This window comes from Cervus elaphus, chromosome 29 (genome assembly GCF_910594005.1).
Source record: "Cervus elaphus chromosome 29, mCerEla1.1, whole genome shotgun sequence".
Taxonomy (NCBI): Eukaryota; Metazoa; Chordata; class Mammalia; order Artiodactyla; family Cervidae; genus Cervus; species Cervus elaphus.
In genome coordinates, this window is record NC_057843.1 from 26,223,559 (window position 1) to 26,238,898 (window position 15,340).

A 15,340-nucleotide genomic window follows, 5' to 3' on the forward strand; every position below is an offset into this window, starting at 1 on the left:
AAGATCAAAAGGTGGTCCTACCACCTCCCAGAATCCTTCTTGCTGGCATCCATCTTGGCTGAGCAATGCAGGCACCACCAGGAAGGACCCTGAGTCAGAATGATTAGCAAAAGATAATCTGAAAGCTAAACTCATCACCATAAAACCTGACATTGCGAGCCATGTGGCAGAGCAGTTCTCCTGGGTTCCCTAACCCTACTTCTGTCTGCCCGAGCACCCCTTCCCAATAAAGTCTCTTGCTTTGTCAGTTTGTGTGTCTCCTCGGACAATTCACTTCCAAGTGTTAGACAAGAGCCCACTCTTGGGCCTTGGAAAGCATTCCCCTTCCTGCAACACTCTTGCCAAAAAATCTGAAGCTTTTCAAAGAAAAATATCCACACAATGTCTGAGGAAGCTTGTAAGCAGCAGATCCTATTGAAAACTAACAAAGAAACAATTCCATGTGAGGCCACTACGAAGAGGACAGAATAAGTGATAGCAGGGTTCCTGCAGAGACAATACAATGGAAGAATTCCACCTAATCAGCTCCTTGAGGGGAAGGCTACAAGGGCTAAGAAGTACACAGGAAATTTTACTGCATCTCAGCAGGAGAGTGATCAGGGTGGCTTTTTTTTTTATTAACTTATTTTAATTGGAGGCTAATTACTTTACAATATTGTAGTGGTTTTGCCATACATTGACATGATTCAGCCATGGGTGTACATGTGTTCCCCATCCTGAACCCCCCTCCCACCTCCCTCCCATCCCTCTGGGTCATCCCAGTGTACCAGCCCTGAGTGTCCTGTCTCATGCATCAAACCTGGACTGGCGATCTGTTTCACATATGATAATATACATGTTTCAGTGTTAGTCTCTCAAATCATCCCACCCTCACCTTCTCCCACAGAGTCCAAAAGACTGTTCTATACATCTGTGTCTCTTTTGCTGTCTTGCATATAGGGTCATCGTTACCATCTTTCTAAATTCCATATATATACATGTTAATATACTGTATTGGTGTTTTTTCTTTCTGACTTACTTCACTCTGTAAAATAGGCTCCAATTTCATCCACCTCATTAGAACTGATTCAAATGCATTCTTTTTAATGGCTGAGTAATATTCCATTGTGTATATGAACCACAGCTTTCTTATCCATTCGTATGCTGATAGACATCTAGGTTGCTTCCATGTCCTGGCTACTGTAAACAGTGCTGCGATGAACACTGGGGTACACGTGTCTCTTTCCATTCTGGTTTCCTTGGTGTGTATGCCCAGGAGTGGGATTGCTGGGAAACTAGGAATACCCACTTCTCTTTCCAGTAGTCTTGCTTGATGAAAACCTCTATCTATCTCATTTTGTTGTCTAATTGCACCCCTGAGAACACAGCTGAACAAAGGTTCTCTATTCTAAATGCTTGATGATCAGAAAACCAACCGTGGAGAGGTGATTCTTCTGCAGGCTTGGGAACACCGAGTAAAAATCTTTCTGTGAGTAATAAGCACATTAACAGAAGGCACAGTTTGGGAGTCTAAATCCAAAGCATGTGTTTTCCAATTACCACGTAAGTCTCTACCTTTAATGTGAATTTTAACATGAGTGGAGAGTGCAAAACTTGGCACCAAACCACAGATAAGGCAAAAAATAAGTGGAATAAAGTGGAATTAAATAATTTCCACACCTCACTGAAATCTAAGTCTCCCAATTTACCTAGTTATAAGTCCAAATACAAAACCACAGGTGTGTTCTTCAATCAACAAAACTTCATTACAGGAATATTTAGATTTTGAAATAAAAACTTCAGAAACTCATTATTTTCTGGGAAATAGGAGAAATAAGTGTTACCTGGTGGCTCAAACAGTAAAGAATCTACCTGCAATGCAGGAGATCTGGGTTCAATCCCTGGGTTGGGAAGATCCCCTGGAGAAGGAAATGGCAACCCCCTCCAATATTCTTGCCTGGAAAATTCCATAGACAGGGAAGCCTGGTGGGCTACAGTCCATGGGGTTGCAAAGAGTCGGTCACAACTGAGCGACTAACTTTCCTTTTTCAGATTCAGAGGGACATCTGTGGGTCTTTGTCTGAAGTAGAATATTTCTAAGATGTTCTTTTATTTCAGTTACTTTGCAAGATTGGTATGGATTCAAAGCCTTAATTAGTTGTTCAGTTATAAAGTCTATTCTTCGAATTTCTTCTTGATTTTAGTCTCATTTTTAAGAAACAGAAAGTTAGTTTGTCTCAGCTTTGGCAGTGGGCTACCGAGCTTATTGCCTTATGTCCTGGCAGAGGCTGAAAGCAGGACTCCAATTCTGATTCCTTAGTCCTAAATTCCTAAATATAATACCTGCCTAACCTGTCATTAATGACAGGGTTCTGAGCAAGTGGCATATTATACATTCCCTCTGGGGTGGGGTGGGGGATGTAGGGAGACATCAAAGGATAAGAGGGATGAAGGAAGACTGTATATAGACAAGATTGGTGCAAATTAACGGACCTAAGGGGCTGCTCATAAAGAGAGTTACAGAACTCCAATACAAATGGGGAAGGAGGAGTCAAAGCCAAGTTATTCTGAGCGGGTGTGTCAGATTCTAGGGCCCCAGATGCTGTAAAAGAAGGAAGGGTAGAATTCTGTTTCAAAAACTGTAAACAGCAGTGGCTACTGGCTTTGGCTGAAGGTCAGGTGGTATTTCAAACCATCTGGAGATGAGAAATAAGAGACCAATGCAGACTTCAGTTCAATGGAAGCAAGTGGCTGTCAGGCATTCAGTGTAAGAGACTGGCTTCCCAGACTTCAGGTCAGGACTCAGGACTCTCATATTAAATCTCCTATCAGTGAGGGTCCTTATTCTATCAGTGAAGTCCACCTCAAAAACTTGGACAGAAATACCAGCTAGATAAACAATGAATAGTCTATTTCACAAGACTCTGGTCACTGGGCAACTCATCTATTCTTCAGGAACTCCAACGTGTCTGGTCCTCTCTTGCTTGCTGTTTCCTTTACTAGAAACACATTAGGCTCTGCTTATTCTTGCTTATTTTTTATATCCTCACTTAAATATCAGGAAAGTCTTCCCTGGCCACCCTATGTGGGTGAGTTTCCTCCATTCCAAGCTTCTCTAGTGCCATGTTTCATTACCCTTGCCACCCTGGACAATTACTATTGTCTAAAGTCTGTTTTCCCCACTAGATTATGAATTTAATTCAGTCAGGAACCGTATCTACCCTATTTACTAATGTATCCCATAAGCCTGCCTCAAAGGAGGTACAAAACAAAAATTTGCTTTATTCATCAATGAACTCTTCAGAACAAAAACTGAAAAAGACAGTGCAGAAAGCATCTAGGAATCTTCTGCTTGATCCTTCATGCAGAAAGCAAAAATATTAATAGCAAAACTGAGGTAGCCCACTGGAACTGATATAGACTAAATAAAAACTGTGGTTTCTGGGTATCAGGAGCTTTTGACATTCTCTCTGTTCAAGTACATGGTTTGGATTCCCAGATCCTTCACTCATTCACAATTTAACATCTAAAATAATTAATTGAATGATGTAATATCCATTCTCCATCATAAGCCTATGTATCTCTTTCAATGAACAGTCTCAAAATGAAAGAAAAGAAAAAGGGAAAATATGGCATCTGTCACAAGAAAAATGAAAAGGCGTGTTTTGTCCACCATCTCCACTCCCACTTGTTGAGAATCTGCTCTTTTAAGGAAGACTGTTACATGATTTATATTATTTTTAATCGTTAATAAATCTCTGAAGAATGAACTTGTATTCTCCTTCTACATTTATGAGAATACAGAGGCCCAGAGCAATACCCTGACTTGTGTAACAAGCAGTGCAGGTGGAACTCAGGCCAAGAGCAGACAGGCTCAAAATTACATTCACTGCACCCGCTGACTCTTGCTGGCATAGTCCCCTCAGGGAAGTTCTCAAAAGCTAGAGAGTGACTCAAACTCTCCCCAGAACATCTGATACATCATTCCCAACCTTCTCTTCTTTTTATACCAGCCCAGTCCAATTCAAACACCAGCTCCAAATTGTCCTTATTTGGAAAAGTGATGATAAAATCCTTTATGACATTTCACCTTCATGGAGGCTTTGTTCTTAGGATAGTAAAAAATAAAAAAAAGGCACTTTACATTTTCTGTTTTACAATATACATTAAAAAGAGAGTACGTTTAAAAGTAACTTTTGCTTTCTCAGGGACCAGTGGAGAACAGCTTCCCCTTTCTTTTCTCCCTTCTCCACTTAGTATGCTGGGAGACTTTATGTCAAGGGAACTCTAAGTGATAAAGACTCACCCTCTCCATCTCTTTGAAGTCATCATCTAGCTTGGTTCCTTCAGCTCCTCCAACCTTCTCACTCACTTTCTGTAAAAAATAACCAAAAAAAAAAAAGTAATTATTATAAATAAATTTTCTTTTAAAAATATGTGTCACAAGTTTTAAGTGCTTTGACAAATATCATCTAATATAACATCACAACTATTCTCCGACATGGGTAGGCAGCTCCATTTTCACAGGAGGTAACTGTGTAATAGAGGATATGAATAATTTACCAAAATCCATGCATCTGGTAGATACTGAAGCAAGAATTCAAAGCTGTGTCTTCTAATTTCAACTCTAGTGCTCTTTCTATTATATAAATCATCATACAACTATCGAATCACTAACATTTTCCTTTTGAAAGTTCCAAGGGACAAAAGCATCATACAATAATCATTTCCCTCTGATAATGGATCTAAAATGCTACCTAGGTAGAAAATTACTGCATCTTCAACCTATTCTTCAATGGGCTGTTGAACAGATAATCACAAGCATCTATCAAACTGGTATGAAAAATATCAGCCTAACTGATCTTCAGATAAAAGGACTTAAGTAGTTATCTTATAAATCTCCCTGTAGCTGTCCATATCCTTATAAACACAAGATAAATTGTGTGTACAGATGTTGAGGGTATTTCTTTGCTACCCAGTCAATTCCCATTATCACACATTCTATATTCATCAGTTCACATATGCAAATGTACATTTTCTACTTGTAGGATTCATGCTCATTAAAAAATTAGATATCCTATTCTGTTTTGAAATAAAGATCAAATTAAGCCTAATAAAAATTGCAAAGGAATCACAAGAAAAAATACTTGCATTAAAAACAGGATATATTAAATGTTAATGACACCAGGATGTCATTCCTCTTAAAATAACTGTAAAGGTAGTTAGATGCTTTTTACTAAGATGTCACTGTGCTACATAAAGTTATCAGATACACATACTGAAGTATAAGTTTTCATTTCCTTTAATAGCCATTGTGTTGAGGGTCTTTGCAAAAGATCGCCACCATGGTCAGACCTGCAGCAACCTTAGTAACAACTGGGTCATCCAAGTAAGCTTGGTTTACCTCCTTCTAAAAGGGCCCTGGGATACACGGCTCCACTTTCTGACCTTGGAAGCTCTGATATCCCCTTACTGAGGGCTGAGGTATAGTGCTTACATTCCCTTTCTCTCACTCCTGTGTTCTGCCACCAGGAAGAGCTTTAGAAGAGATCACTCTTGGAGAAATCAAGAGTCTGAATTCTTTCACCACTCTGGCCCAGATTTCACCTCATCAGCAGTAACGGAAGGAATATGCTGTGATGAAAGGTCATGGCATGGACTGCCGTGGTACACAGTGTTGTTATGCAAATTAAATGGTATAAAATATAAAAACTCCTGTCTGAACCTTTAAGACATGCAATATATCCTAATTTACTTCTCTCACCAATAAACTGCATCTGCTGGGCTTTTCTGGTCTGCTTAAAAATCCTGGTCTTTTCTATCAGTTTATTTAACTGCTATTTAATACCTTAAGAAGAATCTAGCAATTTTCAGAAAACTGAGACTTGCATAAATAAACTTTTTTATGAGGCTTGCATAAATTTTAAAAAATTACCTGGAAGGCAATTTCCCCAAGTAAGCCCTAGGTGGCTTTGCATTCACACCACAGTACTGAAGAGCTGTCCGTGGTGCTGGCCATTTCTGCCTAAAGTTCTTTAGATCCAAATGGTCAGATGGCCAGAGTTCAATTCACCGTTTCAACCCTCAGTCCTTGACATCAGCCCTCTCACTTAACTTGTTTCCTAAGTGATGGTGGCTATCAATTATTTCAACAGTCTGCACAGATCTAGGCTTTGTGTTGCATCACTATCAACCAAATAAAAGCCCGTATCAACTGATCTGGCACGGCAGTCAGTTTTTGCCTACTTTCTTAAAGATGTTACCAAGCCAGAGAGAGATGGAAAGGTTTTGGAATTCCTAGTGGAATTCCAAGTGTCAATAACTTAACCTTCTATGTTCAAGTTTAAGTCATAGAAAATTAGGAATAGAAGGGAACTTAAAGGTTATTATTATCAAATTTTTCCTATCAGCAAACAAATTTTACTCTGATTTTTACACTGATTACCTCCCTTTCACTTTGCTCAGCGATGGCAATTTCAGCTCATATTTAAGCCCCTCTTGGGTCTTATTCTTGACCCAAGAATGTGGTTATCTGTTAAATTTGGGCTGGGAAGCTCTATAATCTTGTTGAATTCCTATGCAATAAAGAAATATAAGCCTCATACTCCCAACTCAACTGTCTCAGTTCTACCTGACTGTCTGCTATGTCAGGCCCAAGGCCCCACTTTGGTTAAAAAGAATCATTATAGATATATTCCTCCCATGATCCATGAATGAGATGTTTAATTTTCATTTGCAAAACTGTCACAAAAACCAAGTAGCTGAAAAATGTCTCCATTTATAGTAACATTAGAAAATCCTGGTAACCTTGGTTAATCACATTTTTACCATATATAAGCAATAAAATAGGACCTTCATCAAAACCACAAGAGCTTATATTATACTTTCAACCCATACTGCTCAACTGAAAGTAATTTTAATTTCCTCCTTTTTTATATCCATCAATAGGTTAGCATCAGAGTGGCTCACTATATTATAGGAATACCAAATGGGATCACAATGGCCATTAGTAATTCAGACTAGTCCTGGTAATTCACACGAAGCACAACTCATCAGTCCATTGACTTTAACTATGTGGCTTAAATACTCTGTGTATGTGTGTATGTGTGTGTGTGAGAGAGAGAGAGAGAAAGATTGTGTGTGAGAGAGAGAGAGATGGTGGGGAGAGAGAGGGATGAGGAGAGAAAGGGAGGGGAGGGGGGCAGACAGAGAGGAAGGAAGAAAGAGAAAATATGAATCTATTCTCCACAAAAGCTGACATTTGAGCTTCTCTAAGAGAAACTGTTCACCAAATATATTGAATGAGGCTAACAGATACTGGTCTTGGTCTGATTGTTTGGTTGATATAAATTTCCTATCTGATTTGATTCATGGCAAAAGAAAGAATATTCAAAAGGACATCTACATTGTTCTCTGGGCTATTTTTTTCCCAAGTCACAAAGGATCTAAATATACCAAGGCACTGAATTAAACAATGTGCTAAATAACCATCTTCTCATTCCTTGCTGCTGCTAAGTCACTTCAGTCATATCCGACTCTGTGCGACCCCGTAGACGTCAGCCCACCAGGCTCCCCCATCCCTGGGATTCTCCAGGCAAGAACACTGGAGTGGGTTGCCATTTCCTTCTCCAATGTGTGAAAGTGAAAAGTGAAAGTGAAGTTGCTCGGTTGTGTCTGACTCTAAGCGACCCCATGGACTGCAGCCTACCAAGCTCCTCCATCCATGGGATTTTCTAGGCAAGAGTACTGGAGTGGGGTGCCATTGCCTTCTCTGTTCTCATTCCTTAGGAGTATGCCAAATATTTTCTCCTCCTGTTCTTTAAATAACATTACTAAAACATCTATCACTTTTGTGTATGTGATTCAGGTGAGGAAGACAGGATCCCTGAGCTCATCTGGTCAACAATGAGTTTTGTTTTTCTTGGTGGTGGTTTAGTCACTAAGTCATGTCCGACTCTTGCAACCCCATGGACTATAGCCCACCAGCCTCCTCTGCCCACAGGATTTCCCAGACAAAAATACTGGAGTGGGTTGCCATTTCTTTCTCCGGGTGATATTCCCAATCCAGGGATCAAACCTGGGTATTCTATATTGCAGGCAGCCAGTGAGATACTAATATAGCTCTTGTTTTCCTTACCTAGTATCATTTATTTAAGAATAGTTTTGCTCTACTATATTCTAGTGAGGTGGTTCCTAAAACCAAGATTTCATATTATTGAATATTTTCCAATGTTGTTTAGTATACTTTAGCTAGTGTACTCACTTTTTGAGAAATTGATCCCCTATTTAAATAAACATTAGCAAAAGTTATTTGAATCAAACAAAACAGTATAAATGAGTCAATATGCCCACCTGTACCACCTAAAAACAATTCTCCTGTTCAAAATCTTCCAGTGTACTCACCTAGTACAGTACTGAGAACTTTGCTTCTGATCTTATTTTCTATTACACTCTCCATATATATTCCAACCAAACCAAAAAATCTCATCTTCCTCTATTTTATTCTTCATTGTATTCACCACAAGATATACTCAGTAAAGATTTGTGGACTGAACTACAGTGCAATTTTGTAAATGTTAATGTTAAAAAGACTGAAAGGACACATAAAGTAAGGCAAACAGGACTGACCATTTCACTCAGGGATGGTTTTTCAAAAGGCACAACTCTTCAAAGAAAGAAAATAAAAAATATAATCAACTCACATTTTAAATTAAAAGTCTTAATTCTGAGTCTGCAGTCGTGTTGCCTCACGCTATTTTTTTTTTTTTTATATGCCAAATAAGAAAAATAAGGGAACCAGCAGCAGGAGGCAGCTTAAATAAATGACCACTGTTCTCAGCCCAAAGGATGAGGATGCTGCAGGCTCTCCAACAATGACTCATCCTCCCCTGCATGGAAGTGTCACCTCTAGGTAAAAGACACTCCACCCTCTAGCTGCAGCTCTGATACTTCCCTATATTGCACTTCAATCAAACACTGAATATCCAACTACCTTATCTCCAACTGCCTTTTATAAAGGTCTCCTTGAAAATCACATCATCAGTGAAATTCAATAGACTTAAAGACCAAATTCATTCATACTCCACACACCTGCAAAGTTATTTACTGTCTGATGTCCCTATTTTTGTTTAGCTTTGTCTCATTATTCATTATACAAAGCCAGATTTTCTTACCAGTCACCAAATATGCTGCGTTAATTCCTTTTGCCTTGTACCTGGACCTATTTTATTTCTCTTTTCTAATTTTTAAATCCGGCCAGTTACCTGAGATGCTAATCCAACTTTCACCTTCTCCATCTTCATCTTGAATGCCCACCCTAGATGGAAGTTACTAGATTTCCACTGCACTCTTACAAAACACACCACCTGTTAGACTCCCTGGAACTAGCTACTTGATGAGTAAAACTGCTGAGAACTTTTGCTTATCTGATTGTAAAATTCAAAGGTGGGAATCATATCACATGCAACTTTGTCTGAGAACCTTTGTAGTACCTAACACACTGCACAGCAGAAAATCATCAGTTGAAACAAAAATGTGTCTCAATGAATGATTCTAAGAGCAAAATAAATCAGAGGAGGACCCTTAATTACGAGTGAGCACTGGTTCTTTATCTCATTTCTGAGAGTTTTATCTCCCCTGTAAAATGTCATAACTTTTTTTCTGTGGACAATAAGTAAAAATGCAGCAAACTCAAAATACTGCTTTCCCAATATTTATAGAAAGATGTCACCTATGAAAGAAAGAAAGTGAAGTCGCTCAGTCGTGTCCAACTCTTTGTGACCCCCTGGACTGTAGCCTACCAGGCTCCTCCATCCATGGGATTCTCCAGGCAAGAATACTGGAGTGAGTTGCCATTTCCTTCTCCAGGGGATCTTCCCGACCCAGAGATCGAACCCCGGTCTTCCGCACTGCAGGCAGACTTTACCCTCTGAGCCACCAGGGAAGTCAAATAAAAGAAGTCCATACTCTAACTCTATGAAAGTTCTTTATTATTCATTAGTTAGGTACTAAAATTAAAATGATAATACTTGACAACATACCTAATATTCAGAAGGAAACAGAAAAGTCAAAATCACAGCAATATTATCTTGGTATTTGGCTAAAAAGAAGTAGATCTAGCTTTTCCAGATGGTGGTGTTGCCTTGTATGAAAGGGAGGATGGATGTACTTTATGGGATAAAGGTTTCACACTAGTTTTTCTCAGCTGTCATTAAATTGGAATGCTTAAATGCCATGATGTTTTGAAAGTGAATTTCAAAAACTATATATTATTTTTCTCAATCAGAAATTTCATATTTTCTTGAAAATGAGTAAAGGCATTTTCATCTATCTAAACTAAGTTAATTGAACTAACTGCGCTAATTCTATTTCTCACTATATTGAAGAAAAATAAAAAGGTGTGTCAACTACAAACTGGTGTTTGCCAAGGGCATTTGCCATCTGTCTCCATGGGGATTGAATCCCGTGCTGCTGCAGCTGCTGACCTTCGACACGCCTGTGTCGAAGTTCAGGGTAGAGAATGAGTCACTCTGTGCTTCAGTGAAACCTGTAGAACGGGTCTTAAGATATTTTCAGGAACTGATTGCAGGATCCCAATCCTTGTATCTCCTCAGATCTAGAAAGCACTAAATCCCTTTATGGTGACATCAGCTCCTCAGGAGTAACAGAAAACCTCTTGTAAAGTAAGTGCTTAATTGCAATGAATACCCCCTTCACCAAAATCACATATTGACCTTCCCTCACCATGTGGAGCAGCTTCTCAGAGCTCTCTCAGGTCTGTGTCCTGGGCTGCAGTCCTCATTCTGCCCCATATAAAACCTGACTGCACCTGCCACGTCGTGCATCTTTCTTTGGTCGACGGGTTCCTCTCATAGTTATACCCCCTGCCCCAAGAATTCAACAGAATGAGGAATGCTTTTCTTTGAATATCTGGAGCCAAAAACTTTAGAATGAGTTAGAAGAACTAAGCACTTGGCCCCTTTCCCAACTTTCAGCCTATCTTGCTTTTTGTCAAATACTATATAGAAAATGCAGAAACTGATTTGCATGATGTTCTAAGCCTCTGGTGTGGTTCACTTGGGTTAAGAGTAGTAAGTTTCTAGTTTCTGGTCTTACATTTAGATCTTTAATCCATTTTGAGTTTATTTTTGTGTATGGTGTTAGAAAGTGTTCTAGTTTCATTCTTTTGCAAGTGGTTGACCAGTTTTCCCAGCACCACTTGTTAAAGAGGTTGTCTTTTTTCCATTGTATATCCTTGCCTTCTTTGTCAAAGATAAGGTGTCCATAGGTTCGTGGATTTATCTCTGGGCTTTCTATTCTGTTCCATTGGCAAAACACTCTCCGACATAAATCACAGCAAGATCCTCTATGACCCACCTCCCAGAATATTGGAAATAAAAGCAAAACTAAACAAATGGGATCTAATGAAACTTAAAAGCTTTTGCACTACAAAAGAAACTATAAGTAAGGTGAAAAGACAGCCGTCAGATTGGGAGAAAATAATAGCAAATGAAGAAACAGACAAAGGATTAATCTCAAAAATATACAAGCAACTCCTGCAGCTCAATTCCAGAAAAATAAATGACCCAATCAAAAAATGGGCCAGAGAACTAAACAGACATTTCTCCAAAGAAGACATACAGATGGCTAACAAACACATGAAAAGGTGCTCAACATCACTCATTATTAGAGAAATGCAAATCAAAACCACAATGAGGTACCATTACACACCAGTCAGGATGGCTGCTATCCAAAAGTCTACAAGCAATAAATGCTGGAGAGGCTGTGGAGAAAAGGGAACCCTCTTACACTGTTGGTGGGAATGCAAACTAGTACAGCCACTATGGAAAACAGTGTGGAGATTCCTTAAAAAACTGGAAATAGAACTGCCATATGACCCAGCAATCCCACTTCTGGGCATACACACTGAGGAAACCAGATCTGAAAGAGACACGTGCACCCCAATGTTCATCGCAGCACTGTTTATAATAGCCAGGACATGGAAGCAACCTAGATGCCCATCAGCAGATGAATGGATAAGGAAGCTGTGGTACATATACACCATGGAATTTTACTCAGCCGTCAAAAAGAATTCATTTGAACCAGTCCTAATGAGATGGATGAAACTGGAGCCCCTTATACAGAGTGAAGTAAGCCAGAAAGATAAAGAACATTACAGCATACTAACACATATATATGGAATTTAGAAAGATGGTAACGATAACCCTATATGCAAAACAGAAAAAGAGACACAGAAATACAGAACAGACTTTTGAACTCTGTGGGAGAAGGCGAGGGTGGGATGTTTCAAAAGAACAGCATGTATACTATCTATGGTGAAACAGATCACCAGCCCAGGTGGGATGCATGAGACAAGTGCTTGGGCCTGGTGCACTGGGAAGACCCAGAGGAATCGGGTGGAGAGGGAGATGGGAGGGGGGATCGGGATGGGGAATAAGTGTAAATCTATGGCTGATTCATATCAATGTATGACAAAACCCACTGAAATGTTGTGAAGTAATTAGCCTCCAACTAATAAAAAAATTAAAAAAAAAAAAGAGTAGTAAGTTTCTAAGCTCTGTTGCACCAAATTGAGAACTTCCCATGTACTATGTGGCTAATTACTTACACACACACACCTCAAAGGGAAATGGTAGTATTTATAATAGACATATTATGCAAATTTCAGTTCCTCCCTGGAAAGACAGTTTATACTATCACCTATAGCTGCATTCACAAGTGATCCTATTTCTGTCTTCTGGAAAAAAAAAAGAAAATTAAGTACATAAAATGTACATAATAAAAACCAATAACCACTTCTCTATTTTTCATTCATCCAAAGAATCTAGTTCCTCATCAGATAAGGGGTAATTTAGTAAGGGGGATTCACAGAATTTGAAAATATATCCATAAAGTTTCCCATCCCTGGCAATAGGAAAAAAATCATGCATTTTCATAGTCTACAGCAATAAGCCACCAAAACTGAGCAAAATGTAAAAAGACAGAGTCTGCTAAAAATAGACTCCAAGACTTAGGGCTAGAATTATGTCATATACTATTTTTTTTAAGTTCTATTTAAAGCTCAGTTATAAAATCCCTTGAGAAAAAAGCAGAACTTAGAAAGAAAAAAAAATACCAGTAATTCATTTGGGATTTCAGTACCCTCTAATGAATGGCCTAAAACCTAAAGCCCTATGACTCAGCTGATAAGGCAAGGGAAAGTAGCCCTAGGTCTTCCATTGTTAAGACCAACTGTTGGGAAGCTCTTTACTTTTTTGTAAACTGAAACCACAAACTTCTCTGGGTCTCTGTTTCCTCATCCACAAATTGGGGTAGGGTGTGGTGGGTGAGATAACCAGGAAAGTTCTAAGGTGTCTTTTTCTATTTAAAATTTGATGTCTACATCTAGTATGGTTAATCTGATGAATCAATTAAGCTAGGCTACAGTACCCATGCTAGCAAGGTAACGGTCAAAATCCTTCAAGCTAGTAGCTCAGTCAGTAAAAAATCTGCCTGAAATGCAGGAGACCCAGGTTCAATTCCTGGGTGGGAATGATACCCTGGAGAAGGAAATGGTGACCCACTCCAGTATTCTTGCCTGGAGAATCCCATGGACAGAGGAGCCTGGCAGGCTACAGTCCATGGGGTCGCAAAAGTCAGAGATGACTTAGCGACTAAACCAACACCAGGCTTCAAAAGTATATGAACTGAGAACTTCCACATGTACAAGCTGGATTTAGAAAAGGCGAGGAACCAGAGATCAAATTGCCAACATCCCTTGGATCAGAGAATTCCAGAAAAATATCTACTTCTGCTTCATTGATTATGCTAAGGCTCTTGATTGTGTGGATCACAACAAACTGGGAAATTCTTAAAGAGATGGGAATACCTGACTACATGACCTGCCTCCTGAGAAACCTGTATGCAAGTCTAGAAGCAACAGTTAGAAGTGGACAAGGAATAACTTACTGGTTCAAAGTTGGGAAAGGAGTACTTCAAGGCTGTATATTGTCACCCTGTTTATTTAACTTCTATGCAGAGTACATCACGCAAAATGCCAGGCTGGATGAAGCAAAAGCTGGAATCAAGACTGTCAGGAGAAAGACAGAGATGACACCACCCTAGTGGCAGAAAGCGAAAAGGAACAAAAGAGCTTCTTGATGAAGGTGAAAGAGGAGAGTGAAAAAGCTGGCTTATAACTCAACATTCAAACAACTAAGATCACAGCATCCAATCCATGACTTCATGGCAAATAGATGGGAAAACAATGAAAACAGTGACTGATATTATTTTCCTGGGCTCCAAAATCACTGCAGATGGTGACTGCAGCCATGAAATTAAAAGATGCTTGCTCCTTAGAAGAAAAACTATGACAAACCTATGCAGAGTATTGAAAAGCAGAGAGATCACTTTGCCAACAAAGGTCCATACAGTCAAAGCTATGGTTTATCCAGTAGTTGTGTACAGATGTGAGAGTGGGGCCATAAAGAAGGCTGGGCACTGAAGAATTGATGCTTTCAAAATAAGGTACTGGAGAAGACTTTTGAGAGTCCCTTGAACTGCAAGGAGATCAAACCAGTCAATCCTAAAGGAAATCAACCCTGAATATCCATTGGAAAGACTGATGCTAAACCTGACGCTCCAATACTTTGGTCACCTGATGCAAAGGGCCAACTTATTGGAAAAGACCCTGATGCTGGGAAAGATTGAGGTCTGGAGGAGAAGGGGGTGACAGAGGATGATGAGATGGTTAGAAGTCATCACCAACTCAACGGACATGAGTTTGAGTAAACTCCAGGAGAGAGTGAAGGACAGGGAAACCTGGTGTGCTGCAGTCCATGGGGTTGCAAAGAGTTGGACACAACTGAGCAACTGAACACCAACAACTGTACTCAGTTATTCAATCAAACACTAACCTAGGTCTTGCTGCACATACTGTATCTGGCTCTCTATGACCAATCTGGACTGTGGCCCACCAGGCTCCTCTGTTTGTGCAGTTTCCTAGGCGAGAATACTGGAGTGGGTTGCCATTTCTTCCTCCAGGGGATCTTCCTGAACCAGGGATCGAAGCTGCATTTCCTGCATTGGTAGGCAGATTCTTTACCACTGAGCCACCTGGAAAGCCCCAGGATAGTCTATAGATTTATGGTTAATTCCACAATCAGTTGAGCTTAAGTAAACACAATTGTCCTTGAAAATGTGGCAGGGTTGCATCAGACCAACTGAAAGGCCTTAAAAACAATACTGAGGTTTCCTTGAGGAAGAAAAAATTCTGTCTCCATATCCTACTGGGTCTCTTTCTCTGAAGAGCCCTAACTGATGCAATTTCTGCCTGCTGGAGTGCTGTTTATAGTACAACAAA

At 39.6% G+C, this 15,340-nt stretch overlaps 1 protein-coding gene across 2 annotated transcripts in view; it reads right to left on the reverse strand.

Annotated features, from left to right (window-relative positions):
* The window catches only part of SH3GL2 (SH3 domain containing GRB2 like 2, endophilin A1), a 215,692-nt gene that overhangs the window by 48,775 nt on the left and 151,577 nt on the right, over positions 1-15,340 (reverse strand). For both annotated transcript variants that reach the window (XM_043891236.1, XM_043891237.1), the window contains exon 2: positions 4,286-4,354. In XM_043891236.1, coding sequence (XP_043747171.1) covers positions 4,286-4,354 — 69 coding nt within the window. The remainder of the gene's footprint in view (positions 1-4,285; positions 4,355-15,340) is intronic.